The 17,776-nt window shown below is 38.4% G+C and overlaps 1 protein-coding gene across 3 annotated transcripts; it reads right to left on the bottom strand.

Annotated features, from left to right (window-relative positions):
- Positions 1 to 8,669: 8,669 nt before the first annotated feature.
- Positions 8,670 to 17,209, bottom strand: TAC1 (tachykinin precursor 1). 3 transcript variants are annotated; one of them, XM_033193540.1, is made up of 7 exons: positions 16,919 to 17,209; positions 16,379 to 16,510; positions 15,301 to 15,397; positions 14,835 to 14,879; positions 14,248 to 14,271; positions 12,732 to 12,785; positions 8,670 to 9,265 (listed from the first exon to the last, which is right to left on the bottom strand). In XM_033193540.1, exons 1-7 carry the CDS (start codon positions 17,087 to 17,089, stop codon positions 9,219 to 9,221), a joined length of 570 nt encoding a protein of 189 aa, XP_033049431.1. In that variant the 5' UTR covers positions 17,090 to 17,209; the 3' UTR covers positions 8,670 to 9,218. The 3 variants fall into 3 exon arrangements, with proteins under 3 accessions (XP_033049431.1, XP_033049433.1, XP_033049432.1); XM_033193542.1 differs by lacking the exon at positions 16,919 to 17,209 and adding an exon at positions 16,750 to 16,899; XM_033193541.1 differs by lacking the exon at positions 14,835 to 14,879 and having other exon boundaries at positions 16,919 to 17,179.
- Between the last annotated feature and the right edge of the window lie 567 nt (positions 17,210 to 17,776).

Below are 17,776 nucleotides of genomic sequence, written 5' to 3'. Positions count from 1 at the left end.
TTTTTTAAAATATGTATACCCAGAAGTGGGATTGCTGGATCATATAGTAGTTCTGTTTTTAAATTTTTGAGGAATCTCTATACTGTTTTCCATAATAGTTGTATTAATCTACATTCCCACCAATAGTGTACAAAGTTTTCCTTTTCTCCACATCCTTGCAACATTTGTTGTATTGTGTCTTTTTTGTAATAGCCATTCTAAGAAGTGTGAGGTGAGAGTTCACTGTGGTTTTTATTTGCATTTCCCTAATGATTAGGGATGTTAAGGATTTTTTTTACATGTCTACTGTCCATTTGTATGTTTTCTTTTAAGAAATGTCTGTTCTCATCTGTTGCTCATTTTAAAATTGGGTTATTCATTTTCTTGCTATAATGTTGTTTGGGTTCCTTATATATTTTGAATATTAACCCCTTATCAGACGTATGACTTGCAAATATTTTCTCCCCTTTTGTTGGCTGTCTCTTCACTTTTGTTTTCTTTGCTGTGCAAAGCTTTTCAGTTTGATACAATCCCATTTGTCCATTTTAGATTTTGTTGCCTGAGCTGTGGAAGTCATATCCAAAAAGTAATTTCCCAGACCAATGTAAACAAGTTTTTCCCCTATGTTTTCTTTTAGTAGTTTTATAGTTTCAGGCCTTACAATTAAGTAAGTAATCTATTTTCAGTTGAGTTTTACAGATAATGCAAGAAACCAGTCTAATTTCATTCTTTTGCATGTGTATAGTCAGTTTTCCCAACACCACTTATTGAAGAGACTGTCCATTCCTCATTGTGTATTCTTGCTGACTTTGTTGAAGGTTATTTGACTGTAAATGTGTGGATTTCTTCTGGGCCCTCTATTCTGTTCCATTGGTCTCTGTATCTGTTTTTATGCCAGTACTGGGCTGTTTTGATTATTATACGTTTGTAGTATATTTTGAAATCAGGTAGTATGATGCCTTCAGTTTTGTTCTTTTTGGTCAAGATGCTTTGGCTATTCATGATTTTTGTGGTGCTATACAAATTCACACGTATGTTTATTGCAGCATTATTCACAATAGCAAAGACTTGGAATCAACCCAAATGTCCATCAGTGACAGACTGGATTAAGAAAATGTGGCACATATACACCATGGAATACTATGCAGGCATAAAAAAGAATGAGTTTGTGTCCTTTGTAGGGACATGGATGCAGCTGGAAACCCTCATTCTCAGCAAACTATTGCAAGAATAGAAAACCAAACACCGCATGTTCTCACTCTTAGGTGGGAATTGAGCAATGAGATCACTTGGACACAGGAAGAGGAACCTCACACACTGGGGCCTATTGTGGGGAGGGGGGAGGGGTAGGGATAGCATTAGGAGATATACCTAATGTAAATGATGAGTTAATGGGTGCAGCACACCAACATGGCACATGTATACATATGTAACAAACCTGCACATTATGCACATGTACCCTAGAACTTAAAGTATAAAAAAAAACAAAAAAAAACTTTCTGTAAAACCTCATTGGAATTTTATTTTTTTTTTTTTGAGGCGGTGTCTCGCTCTGTCGCCCGGATGGAGTGCAGTGGCCGGATCTCAGCTCACTGCAAGCTCCGCCTCCCGGGTTCACGCCATTCTCCTGCCTCAGCCTCCCGAGCAGCTGGGACTACAGGCGCCCGCCACCTCGCCCAGCTAGTTTTTTGTATTTTTAGTAGAGACGGGGTTTCACCGTGTTAGCCAGGATGGTCTCGATCTCCTGACCTCGTGATCCGCCCGTCTCGGCCTCCCAAAGTGCTGGGATTACAGGCTTGAGCCACCGCGCCCGGCCATGGAATTTTAATAGGAATTTCATTAAATCTGTTTATCACTTTGAGTAGTATAGGCATTTTTATGATATTAATTCTTCTAATCCATGAAAATAAGATATTTTTCCATTTATTATTTTTATCTTCAATTTATTTCATCAATATTTTATACTTTTCAGTGTAGAAAACAATGTAGAAACTCCTTGGTCAAATTTATTTCTAAATATTTTATGTATTTTTAAAATGCTATGATATATAATATTTTCTTGATTTCTTTTTTAGATGGTTTGTGGTTAGTGTACAGAAATTCTGTTGATTTTATAGCTGGTCTTATATTATACAACTTTATGGAATTGATCAGTTCCAAGAGTTTTTTTGGTGTAATCTTTACAGTTTTTGATGTGTAAGGTCATGTCATTGGCAAAAAGGGAAAAGTTTACTGCTTTCTTTTCAATTTGGATGCTTTTTATTTATTTTTCTTGCTTAATTGCTTTGGTTAGGACTTCCAGTACTATATTGAATAGGAGTGAAAAGAGTAGGCATCCTTGCTTTGTTACTAATCTTAGAGGGAAAGCTTTCAACTTTTTACCATGGAGTATAATGTTAACTGTAAGCTTGTCATGTGTGGCCTTTATCATGTTGAGAAACATAACAAAAAGAATATTAGTATATTCTTTCTGTAGTTATTTGTTGAGAGTTTTAATCATAAAAGAATGTTGAATTTGTCAAATGCTTTTTCTGCATCTATTGAAATAATCATATGATTTTTATTGTTCATTCTATTAAATCACATCAACTGATTTGCGTATGTTTAACCATCTTTGCAAGCCAGAGATAAATACTATGGTATATGATTCCTTTAATGTGCTGTGGAATTTGACTTGCTAGTGTTTTTTGAGGATTTTTGGGGTTCATTAGGGATGAAGATTCTTGATTGCATATGTCTATTTATCTTAATTCTCTTTTTTTTTTTTTTTTTTTTTTTTTTTTTTTTTTTTGAGACGGAGTCTCCCTCTGTCACCCAGGCTGGGGTGCAGTGGCCGGATCTCAGCTCACTGCAAGCTCCACCTCCCGGGTTTTTGCCCTTCTCCTGCCTCAGCCTCCCGAGTAGCTGGGACTACAGGCGCCCGCCACCTCGCCCGGCTAGTTTTTTGTATTTTTTAGTAGAGACGGGGTTTCACCGTGTTAGCCAGGATGGTCTCGATCTCCTGACCTCGTGATCCGCCCGTCTCGGCCTCCCAAAGTGCTGGGATTACAGGCTTGAGCCACCGCGCCCGGCCTAATTCTCTATATGTCTATTTAATTCCTCTTGCACTTGCTTACTTTTTGACTGAAAAACTGACATTTTTCATAGCTATTATTTACATATTTTTAATACTTGAAAATATTTTAATTGGCATATATATACACACTTCTTATAATAGAATGACTGTATTATCTAAAAGACAAAATACAAGTGTTGCAAGAATGTGGAGAAAAGGGAAACTTCGTACACTATTGGTGGGAATGTAGATCAGTACAACTTATGGAAAACAATATGGAGGTTTCTCAAAAATTTTAAAACAGAACTACTATACAATCCAGCAATCCCACTTCTGGGTATATATGTATTTTTAAAAATGAAATCAGTACATTGAAGAGATATCTGCATTCCTATGTTCATTGCAGCATTCTTCACAATTACCAGTAAAAATATGTGTGTGTGTATACACACACACACACACACACACACACACGCACAATTTTTAAAAGTCTTTTTGGTAAAGATGAGATCTTGCTATATTTCCTGGGCTAGTCTCAAACTCCTAGACTCAGGCAACCCTTCTTCCCTGGCTTCCCAAAGTGCAGGGTTTACAGGTGTGAGCCACTGTGCCCAGCCTGCTTTATATATTTTGAATAAACCTCATATTCATAAAGGTTTGAAGCTGTTATGTGTTCTTAGTAGATTATTCCTTTTATCAATATTCGTAATCATTTTTGATTTCCTGGAATTTTTACCAGGAAAATTTTTTACTGACTCATGTGACAGTAAAATTGCTATATAATCATTATGTTAGTATTTGGCAGATTTTTAAAATATCCCTTTATTTTTTAACACTTTTTTTTTTCAGGTTTGTCTTTTGGTAAATAATAAATAGCTACTTTTTAAAATCTTTTTAGCAACCTGAAATCTCTGTCTTTTAATAGGTCTAATAAAGCTACTCATATTTATGCAAATATTAATGTTTAGTTAGGTTTGTTTGTTTGTTTGTTAACTTTTTTGAAACGGAGTTTTGGTCTTTTTGCCCAGGCTGGAGTGCAGTGGCGTGATCTCAGCTCACTGCAACCTCTGCCTCCCGGGTTCAAGCAATTCTCCTGCCTCAGCCTCCAAAGTAGCTGGAAGTACAGGTACCCACCACCACACCCCGGCTAATTTTGTATTTTTACTAGAGATAGGGTTTCACCATGTTGGCCAGGCTAGTCTTGAACTCCTGACCTCAGGTGATCCGCCCACCTCGGCCTCTCAAAGTGCTGGGATTACAGGAGTGAGCCACAGTGCCCGACCTAGTTTTTTTAACCAAGATTTTTAAAAAGCTTTCTTTCCTTCTGTTCATTAGATTGTGCTTTGCAACATTTTCCTTCTTCTGTTTTGATAGTTACTTATTCATCTATTCTTTTAGTTTTAACCTGTGTGTGTTTTTAACTCATACACAGAAACTTACACATTCTTTGAAAAAAAAGTCTGGATTATGTCCTAGCCTCCTCGGTAACACAATAAATTTAGCATGTATTCATTCATTTTATACTGTCCTTCCTTCTCCCCTAGCTAACTCCCATGTTGACATCTTATCAGATTTTATTTCTATATTGTTTAACACACATACATATACATAACCCTTCAATTTAGCAATATTTTTAGAATAGTTACTTTGCTCACCATATTTCTTATAAATATTTCCTCCCAGATTTAGTTTTCTTCTTGCTGAAATATGTCCTTAGTAATTTTTTCAAAGAAGGTGGGCATAAACTTTCTGAGGTTTTATATGTGTGAAAATGCCCTTAATTAGTGAAAGAAAATGAATGACTGAATTTATTTCACTGACCCTAGTAAGATCTGGGCCAACGCCTCTTTTTCCTTATTTTTCCTGCCAGACCCAAATTGGATAACAGCTGGTAGAACCTTAGCTTCAGTCTTGCGGGACCTGAATCCTGTTTCATTATTAATACAGCCCCATACCTTCTCTGAATTGGAACAGTGGACAATTTTCAGGATGTAGTGAAATATTGACTGACCTTCATCAACCTAACATGTAAATTCATATGTTTTGTTGTTCTTGTTGTTGTTGTTGTTGTTCATTTGTTTTCAGAAACAGGGTCTTGCTCTGTTACCCAGTCTCAAATATGGTAGCACAACCACAGCTCACCTTAACCTCAAACTCCTGGGCTCAAATTATTCTCCCACCTTGCTCCCTGAATAGCTAGGACTACAGGCGTGTGCCACCATGCCCAGCTAATGTTTCATTTATAGTTTTTCTAGAAATGGGGTCCTGCTTTTCTAAGATCAGGCTGGTTTTAAACTCTTGGCCTCAAGCAATCCTCCCGTCTCAGCCTCCCAAAGCACTGGGATTATAGGCATGAGCTGCTGCACCTGGCTAATCTAACATATACATTCCTTAGACTATCTGCTCTTCAGCAGAACAGCTATTTTGAGCTATTCTCATGTTGCAATGGTTTTAATAAGGCTTAAGCTAACAGCTCTTAGTTGGCTTTTCTTCTTCCACAAATTCATCCTCACTGTTAAGTGATAGTTTGGTTAAATACTGTTTTCCTTAAGAATTTTGAATATTTTGTCCCTTCATCTCATGGCTGCAATACTCATCCAGTATTGCTAGCAAGTCTGTTGTCTGCAGTGGTCAATTCCTTATTCTGGGGTTGGCACCTTCCTCTGTAGCCTCTGCAATTTCCTACTAGGACTATGACTTACTGTTGTGGCTTCCGTTCTGCTTCTTTTCTGGGGATTTACATAATTTCTGATATAATAAAAATCTTTACTGTGTTTTGCACAAATCCCAACATACTAACTTCCTTAAAAATCATTCATAATTATTTTGTGTTAGAAGGAGAGATTTCAGCACATGCTCAAATTGAGATAAGATACTCTTATTTTTGTCTGGATGGATTCATGTGAAACTATATCCCTGGGGATATAGAGAAGGACTTTTATTGTTACTGTATGCTTTCCTTTATTTGGATTTCTGCTTATTAATTTCCCTTCAATTCAAGATAATAGGGCACACGTGTTAAATATCTTTCTTCTTCCTCCCCTGCCCCACCCCACCAATGCACCTGCCAGCTTTCTCCACATGCTCAAGAGCCCTGTATGTGCTGCTTACCTGTGTAGACAGCATTCAAGGGCTCCTACTTTTCTGTTTTCCAGTTGGTTTGCCCAGTGGGGGGTACCAACAGGAGATCAGACAGCTGGGTGCCAATGAGGATGGGATATTTATTCCCTGGCCACCCCACTCTCCTCCTCCCACCCATACTTGAACACCTTGTTTTGGCTCCACTCTTTTACTGAAGACAACTGCCATCAAGCAGCCTTTTGCATACAGGGACTCTCATTTCCTCAAGTTGATCCTTCTGGCGTAGGGGTAGCTGTTACTCCCAAGGACATAGCATGGAGAACCATATACCATTACCAACTTCTCTATATGCTGCCCATAACTTTGTAACTAGTTCCTTTATTAACTCCTTCTCAAATTAACTTGAAAATCATTTATTTTTACCCTGGGCCCAGACCAATACGGAAACAAAACCAAAACAAACAAAAACCAAAGCAATAATGTATATAGGTAACTTTAGGTAGTTTGGTCTTTTTGCTATTTCATAACAGAATAAAATACTTAAGAAAGAATATAGGTGAAGAAAACTTACTTTAACTAAAGGAAATATGGCACAAAGAGAAAGTAGTAATAAATGTTTTGAGCAGAAACTTAAACTGAAGTTTCTGTCCCTTTTCCTATTTGTGTTGCCACTGGGTTTCTGGGCCTAGAGGGAAAGCAAGCATGAGTGAAGGTTCACCAATGCATGTCTTGATGCGGCACTGTGGGATCATACCACAGGGACTTATAGAATTTCAGAGCGGGAAGGGGCCATGGGGACTACCTAGTGCGGCAATGAACAGCACAAAGCACCGTGAATTTGTGATATAGCCTGGATTTAATTTGTGAGGCAAAGATTTAAATACCACCCCGTGCTGTTGCTTGTTCAGTGTAGTGTGTCTAGTGCCTATAAAAATGTTTTATGGTTAAAATATAGAACTAATTTTCACACTGGCATTTTGAACAGCAGCTTCCAATGGGAACAGGTACCATTCACTGGATGTTTGCTGTGTGTGAGAGATTGTGTTCAAAGCTTTACAATGCATCAGCTGAATGCCATGTAGTAAGTACTAGTGTTATTCTAATTTTACGGATGAGAAAAATAAGGCAAAGAAAAGTTAAGGGACTCGCTCATCTTTACAAGGCCATTCGTAACGTGATAGAGCCAAGATTCAAACCTGAGTGGTATGACACTGAGTCCCATGTGCTTATCCACTAAAATTGTTCCTCTTGTTACAACAGCTATGCAGAAAAGCTATATATATATGTGTAAATATATATAACAAATACTGCTTTGTCTAACAACATACCATATATGTTGTTCCACATTATAAAATACACTATGATGCCACTTTAAATGACTGTGTATTCTGTTGTTTTAGTATACATTTGCTTAATCAATTTCATTGTTAGTGATTTGCTCTATTTCCCCCTCAGTTTATTTCCAATCCTGACTCCTATTATATTATAATCTCTGACCCCAGCATTTCTTTAAGCTTCATAACCCCATCTGTAAAATGATAATAATGATGATATTTCTGTCATTGAGTGATTAAGTACATACATAATTTTAGCTAATGATTATTTATTATAATTATTATTCAATGGAATGTTAAACATTGCTGTTGCGGAGTGGGGCTCTAGGGGATGACTCTGGTTTTCTCCATTTTGCTTACCATTATATAATTTTTCATATTTAGATGTATTGTGTACTAAGGAATATGAGGTGGAGTTTTTTTAAAAAAACATTTAATTGAAAACATAAATGTTAAAATATGCTTTAGCTCTTCTCTCCTTCAAATGGTTGTATTGCTCACCAACAGTCACCAGTCCAGGCTACATTCATGTTTTTTACTTCACTGAACAGTGCTTGTCTGCATTGTTTTACTGCTGGTCAATACTTCACATACTCTATGAAATCAGAAAATGATTCCAAGGACATTTATCAATCAAAATGCACAAGCCTCCCTCTCAATGCTTGGTATTTATTCCTGATGCATGTGCTTCTGTCAGACAGAGTGTTATAGGTATTAGCAATTCACAGGCACTTCTTAGAAATGCTGGAAAGGAGTTATTTTTGCTGTGAGGGTGTTGCTCTATTATCAACACCTCATCTTTCTGTATCATCTTCCGACAATCTTTGTGAGAATTTGATTTGCTATCTTTATTCTATTGAGACTCAGGCACTGACGCATTTATACCTGGGCTCTGAGCAGGGCTGAAATGGTAGTGAGCTGATGTTTTACTCAACAAGAAAACAATCAGTGAAATATATATTTGAAATAGATTATTATCCTATTTGTAAAAAGGAATCAAAAGCACATAAAACCAGAACTGAGCCTTTACTCTTTGGAATCCAAAATACAGTTGTGTTCTTCATAAATGATCTCATGACAAATGATTTAGCAAAAAGAAAAAAGTGCATGACAGAGTGAGAAATTGCATTTTAGACAAAATCGCTTTGAACATATTTCACCTATTAAAGGAAAGATTGCTAACTGGACACATATGTTAATAAAAAAATGTGACAAAAATCTTCAAGGTATTTTTTCTTTTATTTAAAATGTTAACTATCACAACACATCGTACAATGAAATGAAGACCTTAGACTCACATTAAAACTTTTAAAAACATCTCTATATAGTCACAAAACATGAAACATGCTTCAGAGATACAAATATAGTGTAATACCAAAATCTCAGTACATTTTCACCATGGAAACAAATAGGAAAAGCACAAGACTGTCAGGAGTTTCCCGCCCTTTCCGCAGTAGCTGACACGACTGCTTCAAAGCAATGATTTTTTTTCTTTAGGGACTATATCATTGACAGCTTTTACAATTTCATTGAACACTGTGCTTTGTTGAGAAATAACCACTTATTTCTATTTCAAAGGAGTCATAATGGAATTAAAACACATGTTTACAACACATATTAGCACAATATGAAAAATAAACACTTTTTGAATTTTCAACCCCGAACAATTGTTATTAAATAAATAATTATTCCTCATAGTGCATGTCTTATTTTACCTTTCGTTGCCCATTGACACAAATGAAGCTGAATAAATAACGTTAGGTAGTTTATTAACGTCTTCTTTCATAATTCTGCATTGCACTCCTTTCGTAAGCCACTGAAAACAAATAGGAGATAAAATGTTTTTTAAGTGAATTCACTGAGGGAGTTACACAACTAAAGTTCAGGGCATATAGTAATTTATTCTAAACTCCTAATGACATTTTCCCTTACAGAAGTATTTCTAGGAATGTAATTTGCACATCTTCTAATCCTGCCTTAGTCTTTATCCTGATGGGAAATGATCTGACCATGAAACTCAGTTTCTTTCATCATTCATCATATACTTGGTGCCCCCAAAGCATATTTCCACAATAGATTGCAGTGTTGATTCTCAGCAGCTTTCTCAAGCAGTGGCAGATACCCACAGTGAATTATAGAAAGGACAATGCCTAAAATAACCATTTGTTCTTGTAAATGGGTTTACAGGAATACAGACACACTCATTCATTTACATATTGTCTATGGCTGCTTTGGCCTAAAAGAACAGATTTGGGTAGTTGCAACAGAGACCACATGGCTCACAAAGCCTAAAATATTTCTAATCTGTTTCTTTTCAGGAAAAGTTTGCTGATCTCTGCTCAAGGGGCATCTAATTGTGTGGGGGTCTCTTCCTCCCTTGTGGATACCTCCCAGTGATGGATTGCCCTCAAGACTAAAAACAGCCCATTTACCGTAGGTAAGTCAGTTGAGCCATCTAAATACCATACTGTTTAACTTTTCACTAGCACCTTAATGGTCTGTGAAGGGTTAATTATTGCTTCCAAAGGTATTTAACATATGGCTAGCAAATAACTTAAATACATTGGTTATCTGGACAAAAAAATGCCAAAATTGTATGTTATATTATATTATATATAATTTCAAAGGGATCTGTAACCACAAAGGGGTAAAAATCAGACTGTTGTGATCAAGATATTTTGGGATATTTTTCATCATCTTAACTAATACCTTATAGACTTAGACATATGGTATAGTGAAACTACTATGCTTTTTGAAATTCCGTATGGCCTGTATAAAATACTGAATGTAAACAAAAACAGCGGAAAGATCTGTGAAGGATCTGTAGGAATAATAGGTGCTACTCTAAACAGTTTCCTCAGTGAGAAGGTTTGTTGACAGAGAAGGCAGGTAAAGGCACCAGTGTTATCACTTCCTTCTTTTAATACTGGTCTTAAACACCCAACTATCCTTTAAGTGCGGTTAACAATAAGCTGCATATTTTATATCAATTAAGTATGCACTTGTGAGGCAGAACAGTCTGAGCCAACACTGGACAGGCTTAAGGAAGGAAACAGTTTATTTCTCATTCTGGTTTGATTATATTAGGAAAAGGATGAATAGCCCAAGTTCAGTCTCTGACAAGCTTTAGGTAACATGACTCTGTTCCTCAGAAATTAGATGAAAGCTAATGTAAACCAACTAAAGACAGACAGTGATTTAGCTGGAACATAATGTCCTCTTACATGGAAGCAGAGTTTCTTACCTGGTCTTTGAACCCTCTGAAGCCTGATATAAATTTTTGAGTGTATGAGTTGATGAGGTTTTCTCTGGGAAAGGGCATCTATCTAGATTTATCAGATTGTCAAAGGGGTCCCTGACCATGAGTGGGTAAAGATCAGATGGCTGTAGATTAAGACTATGATAACCTTGACTCAATGAGGTATATAAAAAGATCCCTGATTGACTGTGGATCAGATCACATGTTTGCCCATTTTTCACCTATTTATATTTTCTTAACTAAAATGGAGGAATAAAGATTTAGTTATAAATTGATCCTGATTCATTACAGTGATTCTATTTATCACTACTTATAATTATGTTATTATTTTAAGTACATTTAATAGTATTTAATCTGTTCTAACTTGTACAATATCTACATTATTTGTAAAGTTAAGCATGTTCTGAAACCTATATCAGTTCTGGAAATGGAAAGTTGATGACTAATATGATTATCAAGAAAACTACAGTTAAGTGAGGACTGGTATGTACTGATACAAATAAAAGCCATTGGGGTTTAAATTTATATTTCATTTCCAATAGTGGGAAGATAATATATATTAATAAAACAATTACAAGTTTTTCATTAAGGCACATTGATAATTTCTTACACTTCACTTACCCTTCGGCAGCCCAAAATGACTGGTGAGAAAATGCAAAGGTAGTGTCTAAATAGAAAATGGGGACCCAGTAAAAACACTGGGATAGCTTGTCCTGCGGACTTCAACACCAGGAACTACAAATTCCAAATTTATTAGAAATTATGTATCAAAAGGTCAATTATGAAGCGCTTAGAACTTTTCAATTACATGAATATATTCTCTGGCTTCTGCTGTAGCCCAGATTGTGTTAACTTTTTTTTTGCATTGTGGGTTTTAACTTTTGCCCCACAGAAAGTGGTTTTATTTGTTGTACCCATTTCACAATAAAGAAAAATATCTCCATTAAAAAACACTAGGATAATTATTTTTCCTAGGATCCAGACAATTAAGAATTAAGCCAGCACATCTTATAGATTGTCTAGAAACTAGAAATATTCTAAATGGGTAAGACAGCTGCTGATTACTTTCTAATTAATTACACATTTAGTGTTTTAATTCTATTTTCACTGAAGGCAAAATAGAATTTGAATAGCTTTTCCAAGAAGCCCTGGAGGTAAGAGCTATAAGGTCTTAACAAAAAGTGATCTTCTATTAAAATGATATAGGGTTTATTTACCTTGAAATCAGTGTGATGAATGAGTTAACTAATAATGGTTTTCAGATATATATATATATATATATATATATATATATATATATATATGGTATTTACAAAGAAGATGGAAACTGAAGAGAAGGAAACCTGCAGCCTTTATATCATATGAAAAAGTTGTTCAGAATTAAAATGAGAATTGTGGCATCCTTTCTCTCTAAGGAGTTTATAGCCAGAACCAATTTACAACACTCAAGGATATTTAATTGTGTTTCTTTTTGAAAGTACTGGAATAAACCATGTCACTCACATCCTCTCCAACATCCATCAGGATGTTTAGATTTTGAATTTCTACAACTTCAGAAAAGTGATTAATTTGTATAAATAATTTGTTTTGTGAATTTATTTTTGTGTTGGAAGATTGCCAGATGTAATGTCTTTTAAAACTTTCAAATTACTTTGATAAGTGAAAATTAGCCTCATTCTTCCCTGCACTCCCCACTCCCCCTTAGTTCAGTAAGGTTAAACAAGGCTTATTTAACAGATCTACAGGAAAGAATATAGGACTAACCCAAAGATTCAGGTTGGGTAATGATTAAATGGGGCAGACACTGGTAAGAATGGTGATTGGAGAGAAATAGACAGATACTGTGGTAATATTAGCTTAATTACCCATAAATCCATTTGTGGTTACAACAATTAAATTTTTTCACCATAATACTAATTTTTGTATCTACTACTCCTTTTTAATATTTTAAAAACTATGTCTTAGAAAAAAATAGAAATAGATTTGAGATACTGTCTATTTTCAGTCATGATTTCATACATACCAGAATTTAAAGCTCTTTTGCCCATTAGTCCAACAAAGGAATCTGTTTTATGCCCTGGAAAAATACATTTACGGGTATTTTAATATGTATATCTTTGAGGAAACAAACTATTATAACTAGAACAAAGCAAGCTTCTGAATATATGTCTGTATAATAAATAACTTTCTACTTAAAGTTTTGGTGAGACTGAAGAAATAAAGATTCCTTAAAAGTTTTATAAATTACACTAACACAATACAATGAAAGTACTTTTCTCAATTCTATATTTAATATTAGCAAGCACTCTTTATTCATATTATATTTTATCTATTATATAAGCTTCTAAAATATATTTTATATAAAATATTGTCATTTGAGCCAGCTTTGATTTTTTAGGAAGTCAATTTCATATTTGTGTGAGAGTGAAATATCCAAGCATATTTCCTTGTGTTATTAATAAGTTGTACTTCTCAGCAAGTAGACCTTAATTAAAATCAGATTCCTTTCCTTGATGATTATAATCTTCTAAAAGGTCACTGTTTTTACTTTATTGGATATTAAAAGATACTCCTTTCAGTAAAGTGTATTAGTTTTGACATGAATAGAGTACATTTTTTATTACATAGAATTTTTATATATAATCCCCTTTAAAGTCAAATCCTTAGAAAGTAAACATGAATACTATTTATTTATTTTTCAAAGATGAACTCTTCGGAAAGGTTACTAGTTTAATGCCAGTGACAGAATTTCTCTTGGTTTTTATTTCAATGGTTGAGAATACAGCTGCTACGTTAATGCGGCCTGCTCTGCCACCCAATGCACCAAATTCACGACAGGGTCCGTGAGTGGACAATATGATGAAGATAGACCCCTGCCACTTCATGTCAACTCTGGTTCCATTAACTGAGAAACAAATCTAATGACCTTCACGTACCACAATTTTGCCATCTTTGCTGCCCTAAGAAATATTTTACTGATCGAGTTTTCCCATTCAATTAGGGGATTTAAAAACTGCATCTCTACCCATCTTCATTTTTAGTGTGGATTCTCTACTCAGATTCACTCACTCATTCCCTTTAATTGACTGCTGGATGACCCTAATAAATGACATCATTATTGGACCAAGCATACTAAATTGAGTTAGAAGATGCCTATAAATGCTTGTGGGGGTTTTGTGTTTGTTTGTTTGTTTGTTTACAGTGAAAGTAAGCTTAGGGGGTGGGTGGGAAGAAATGTGTATGGTAGATTTCTAATCCTAGGATTGAAATTCTTATCTAAAACTAACAATTTAAGGGACTTAAAAGACTTTTTTTTCTTTTTTAATATAATGCATCTCTTTGCTAAGTACAATATGTCTAAACAACACAGCTTTAAACAACCATATTCTGGATGTAATACGAATCTCCCCCATTCTTATATTGTCTTCATTAAACATATTAAGCCTTAGGGTTATGACAGAAAATAAGGTAAGATAAAGTGAAATTCAATATAATTTTACATTTAAATTTGATAAATGTCAAAACAATTTTGAACTTACTTTTGTGAGAGATCTGGCCATGTCCTAGAAGAAAGATAAAATTATCAAACACAAATACATTTGTTTTTAAAGATGCTACATTATATCTTTTATAAAATAATTTGATTATCAAAATATGTAATATTTTCTATCTATATATTATCCTGAGGAATAAGGCAGAACCATAAATGCTAAACAACTTATTAATACTAAAAACTAAATATTTAAACAAACAAATGGAATTTTTATTAAGTGCCTTCTATGGGATTCAAACCTAGAACTATGAGACTTTTGAGACCTCTTATTGACTATAAGACTGTAGTATTTCCCACCTTCAAGACTGGCCACCCATTGAGAGAGAGAGAAAGAGAGAGAGTGGCAGAGACAGAGAGAGAGAGAGAGACAGTGACAGCGAGAGAGTGACAGAGAGAGAGACAGAGACAGTGACAGCGAGAGAGTGACAGAGAGATCGAGAGAGAGTATGCAAATCCATCTCTTTATTAAACAGGCATGATCCAGATCTTGTATTTCAGCCCATAAAAGATTTTATTTCACTTTCCTACATGTGCTTTCACAATAGTAAAATAAAGATTTATAGGAATGTTTACCATAAAGAGCCTTTAACAGGGCCACTTGTTTTTCAGTTGAGGAATCTGACAAGAGACGAATTGTCATTACATGTTCCACTGATGGTGCGATGAATTCAAGGAAACAATATTTCTATCCCAAGACAGATCTACTCTCACCTCAGGAAATGCTACAAAATCCTGTTCCACATGCACTTGGATCAACTGCAGTACTACCACCCCTGGAGGCCCGTGTCTTCCCTTTGTCAGTTTGGATCTTTAGTCAAGGGAGCGCTTCACTCGAATACAGTGAGGCATGCGAACCAGATCTTTCCCTCCCCCTGCGGGCCCGTGCGTGCCTTAGTGCGGTGAGCAATGTCGCGCCTGGGTTACACCCCTCTCGGAGTGGAAATCTCTATTCAGAGCGAGAGACCCTGGGGTACTCCGAGAAGGAGTGAGCAGACAGGGCCGGCTGCCCAAGACACCTAGGGACGGTCGCCCATCTCACCAGCATCCCGTTTGCCCATTAATCCAAAGAACTGCTGAGGCTTGGGTCTCCGGGCGATTCTCTGCAGAAGATGCTCAAAGGGCTCAGGCAGTTCCTCCTGGGGGACAAAAGCACGGACAAAGGGCGTGTAAGGCAACCGGAGCGAGGCACCCAGCAACCCGAGCCCTTCCCGCTGTACTCCGGCCCCGAGGCGGGGGGAGGCAGCCTTCCCCACGCTCGGGCTGAGCGGGGTACCTCCCGAGGCGCTCCCTCTCTGCGCCCCTCCTCGCCGAACCCGCGTCCCGTCCCCGGCAAGCCTGCCAGGGCGAGTTAGCAGCTGGCTCGGCGTCTTCAAGCCTCGAGCGCTTTCCGTTCTTTCCTCCCAGCCCGGGGACCTTCCCTCATCTGCCGCGCCGCCACCTGACTTGGTCTTGTCTCGGTGCCGGCTTTGTAGAGTCCTCACCGCCCTAAATGCACACAGGTGTGTGTGATCTGGGGCTGGGGCTGCGGTGGGGAAGGGTGACAACGTTTTATAGACGACTTTCACCCTTTTCCCGAGGCGCGCTCCCCAGCGCCAGTAGCCTACGAGTTTCTAAAGGAAAACTTCAAGCTACATCCTCAGGTCCGCAAAACAAACGTGAAGGCAGGAAATTAACTTCCCTCCAGCCTCCAGCTCTCCAATCCCCCTGCAGCTCGCGCGTGTGCCCGCTGCTGCCCGCGACCAAGGCGCCCTCTGCCCGTGCCCAGACGCTAGGGCAGTGCAGCTGGACCGGAGCCCCCGAAATCCCCATTCCTGGGGGATGAAATCTTACGAGATTTGTGATCTTGTGGGGATCTCGGGCTCATCCGGGAGGGCATCCCTGCTGCAGGGAGTTCCTGGGCTGGACGGTGCAGCCCTCAGGAAGAAACTTGAACCGTGGGCACAAAATCCCGTGAGGAACCCGGGAAATAGCGCCCCTTTCCATCCTCCCGCACGCATCCGCTGCCTCTCGTCGTGGTCTCGGTGCCTGCCACGTTAACTAGGGTGCTGCTGTGTGGGAAGGTGACAGCTCCTGAGCCCAGGAAAAAGGGTGCGGGCCGTCCTGGGAAGGGGCCTCACCTTGATCTGGTCGCTGTCGGACCAGTCGGACCAGTAATTCAGATCATCATTGGCTCCTATTTCTTCTGCAAACAGCTGAGTGGAGACGAGAAAAAAGACTGCCAAGGCCACGAGGATTTTCATGTTGAATTTCTGGGAAGGGGTAGTGGGAGAAGAGACCAAAGAGAGAAATAATATATCTATTAGGGGTGGTTATCCAAGAGTTAGAGCAACAGAATTTTCTGCCCCACAACGGATGAACTAAGATAAAAAATACAACGACTAAAGTCTCACCTGTACCCGTTAGGCGAGAGAATCGCGTCCCAAAGATTCTCCAACCCTCTTCTCCCTGAATCCCAACTCCCCCAGCCCTCTAACCCACCAACCCACACCTTCAAACCAGGAAACTCTGCAGGTGGAAGACAAAGAGGGGCGTTGGCGTTTGGGAAGCCAGTCTCCCCACTGTCCCTCGCCGCAGCGGCGCACCCAGCGCGGCCACCTCGGACAGATGCGGGGTGGAGTGACCCGGGCAGCCGCGGCCGGCACTGCGTGGGTACTTACTGCGACTGACAGTCCCTTGGGGTGCTGGGTTCCTCGGGTTCCTCCGAGTGCACGCTGGTCGCTCCGCACTCTAGGTAGCTGCGGCCGGGAAGGAGGAGGTCCGAGCGCGCTCTTTCGCCTGCTGAGTGCCTTGCGGTATTTATCCCAGCCTCCTCGAGCCTCCAAACCCATGTGACATTCTCCCCACGCGACTTTCTGCTCAATATTTAATTAGCCGCCTCCTCTCCTTTCGCTTGCGTGATTGAGAGTTTCCGAGACGGTAACTCGTCGATGCCCATAACATCTGGACCCAATTGGGTTCTAAATGACGCAATTTTAGGAAAATCGAGGTCTCGCCATCCAATCGGGAGCGGCCTGCTTCCGTCTGCAGATCTGACGCCCCCTCCCCTCTCCTTTGAAACTGGGTTTCGTGACACCTGAGATTACTCATCAAATTTGAGCAAAGTGACTCATTCCTTGGACTTCGGTAACTTTTCCGTCCCTTGAGACGTCAGGATAAGTTGCACTTTTGAGGATGGCCAAATAACTGTAGGCGTTCAGACATTTCATCGGAAATCAGGCTAAGAAAGGAGGACTTCAGTTGAGGGGAGATGCAGGGAGGCATTGTTTTCCCCTCTATTTCTAGCTTAAGAGTATTTAAGTGTTTCTGAGACACAGCATCTTTCTATGACCAGAACATCCCTCTCCTAAATCAACGAGAATACTGGCATTTCCTTAGCATTACGAAAGGATGTTCAGTCCCATAGTATTTTAGAAGATGGAAGCACATTTATTTTACATTTTGGAGAAAGGGGAACTTAAACATGACATTGTGTGTCAGACTTAGGATTTCTTTTGTTTCAAGCTGGGTAACTCCTC

Source organism: Trachypithecus francoisi, unplaced genomic scaffold (genome assembly GCF_009764315.1).
Source record: "Trachypithecus francoisi isolate TF-2019V2 unplaced genomic scaffold, Tfra_2.0 Lachesis_group4, whole genome shotgun sequence".
NCBI classification, from domain to species: Eukaryota; Metazoa; Chordata; class Mammalia; order Primates; family Cercopithecidae; genus Trachypithecus; species Trachypithecus francoisi.
This window is presented reverse-complemented; position numbering and strand designations above follow the sequence as displayed.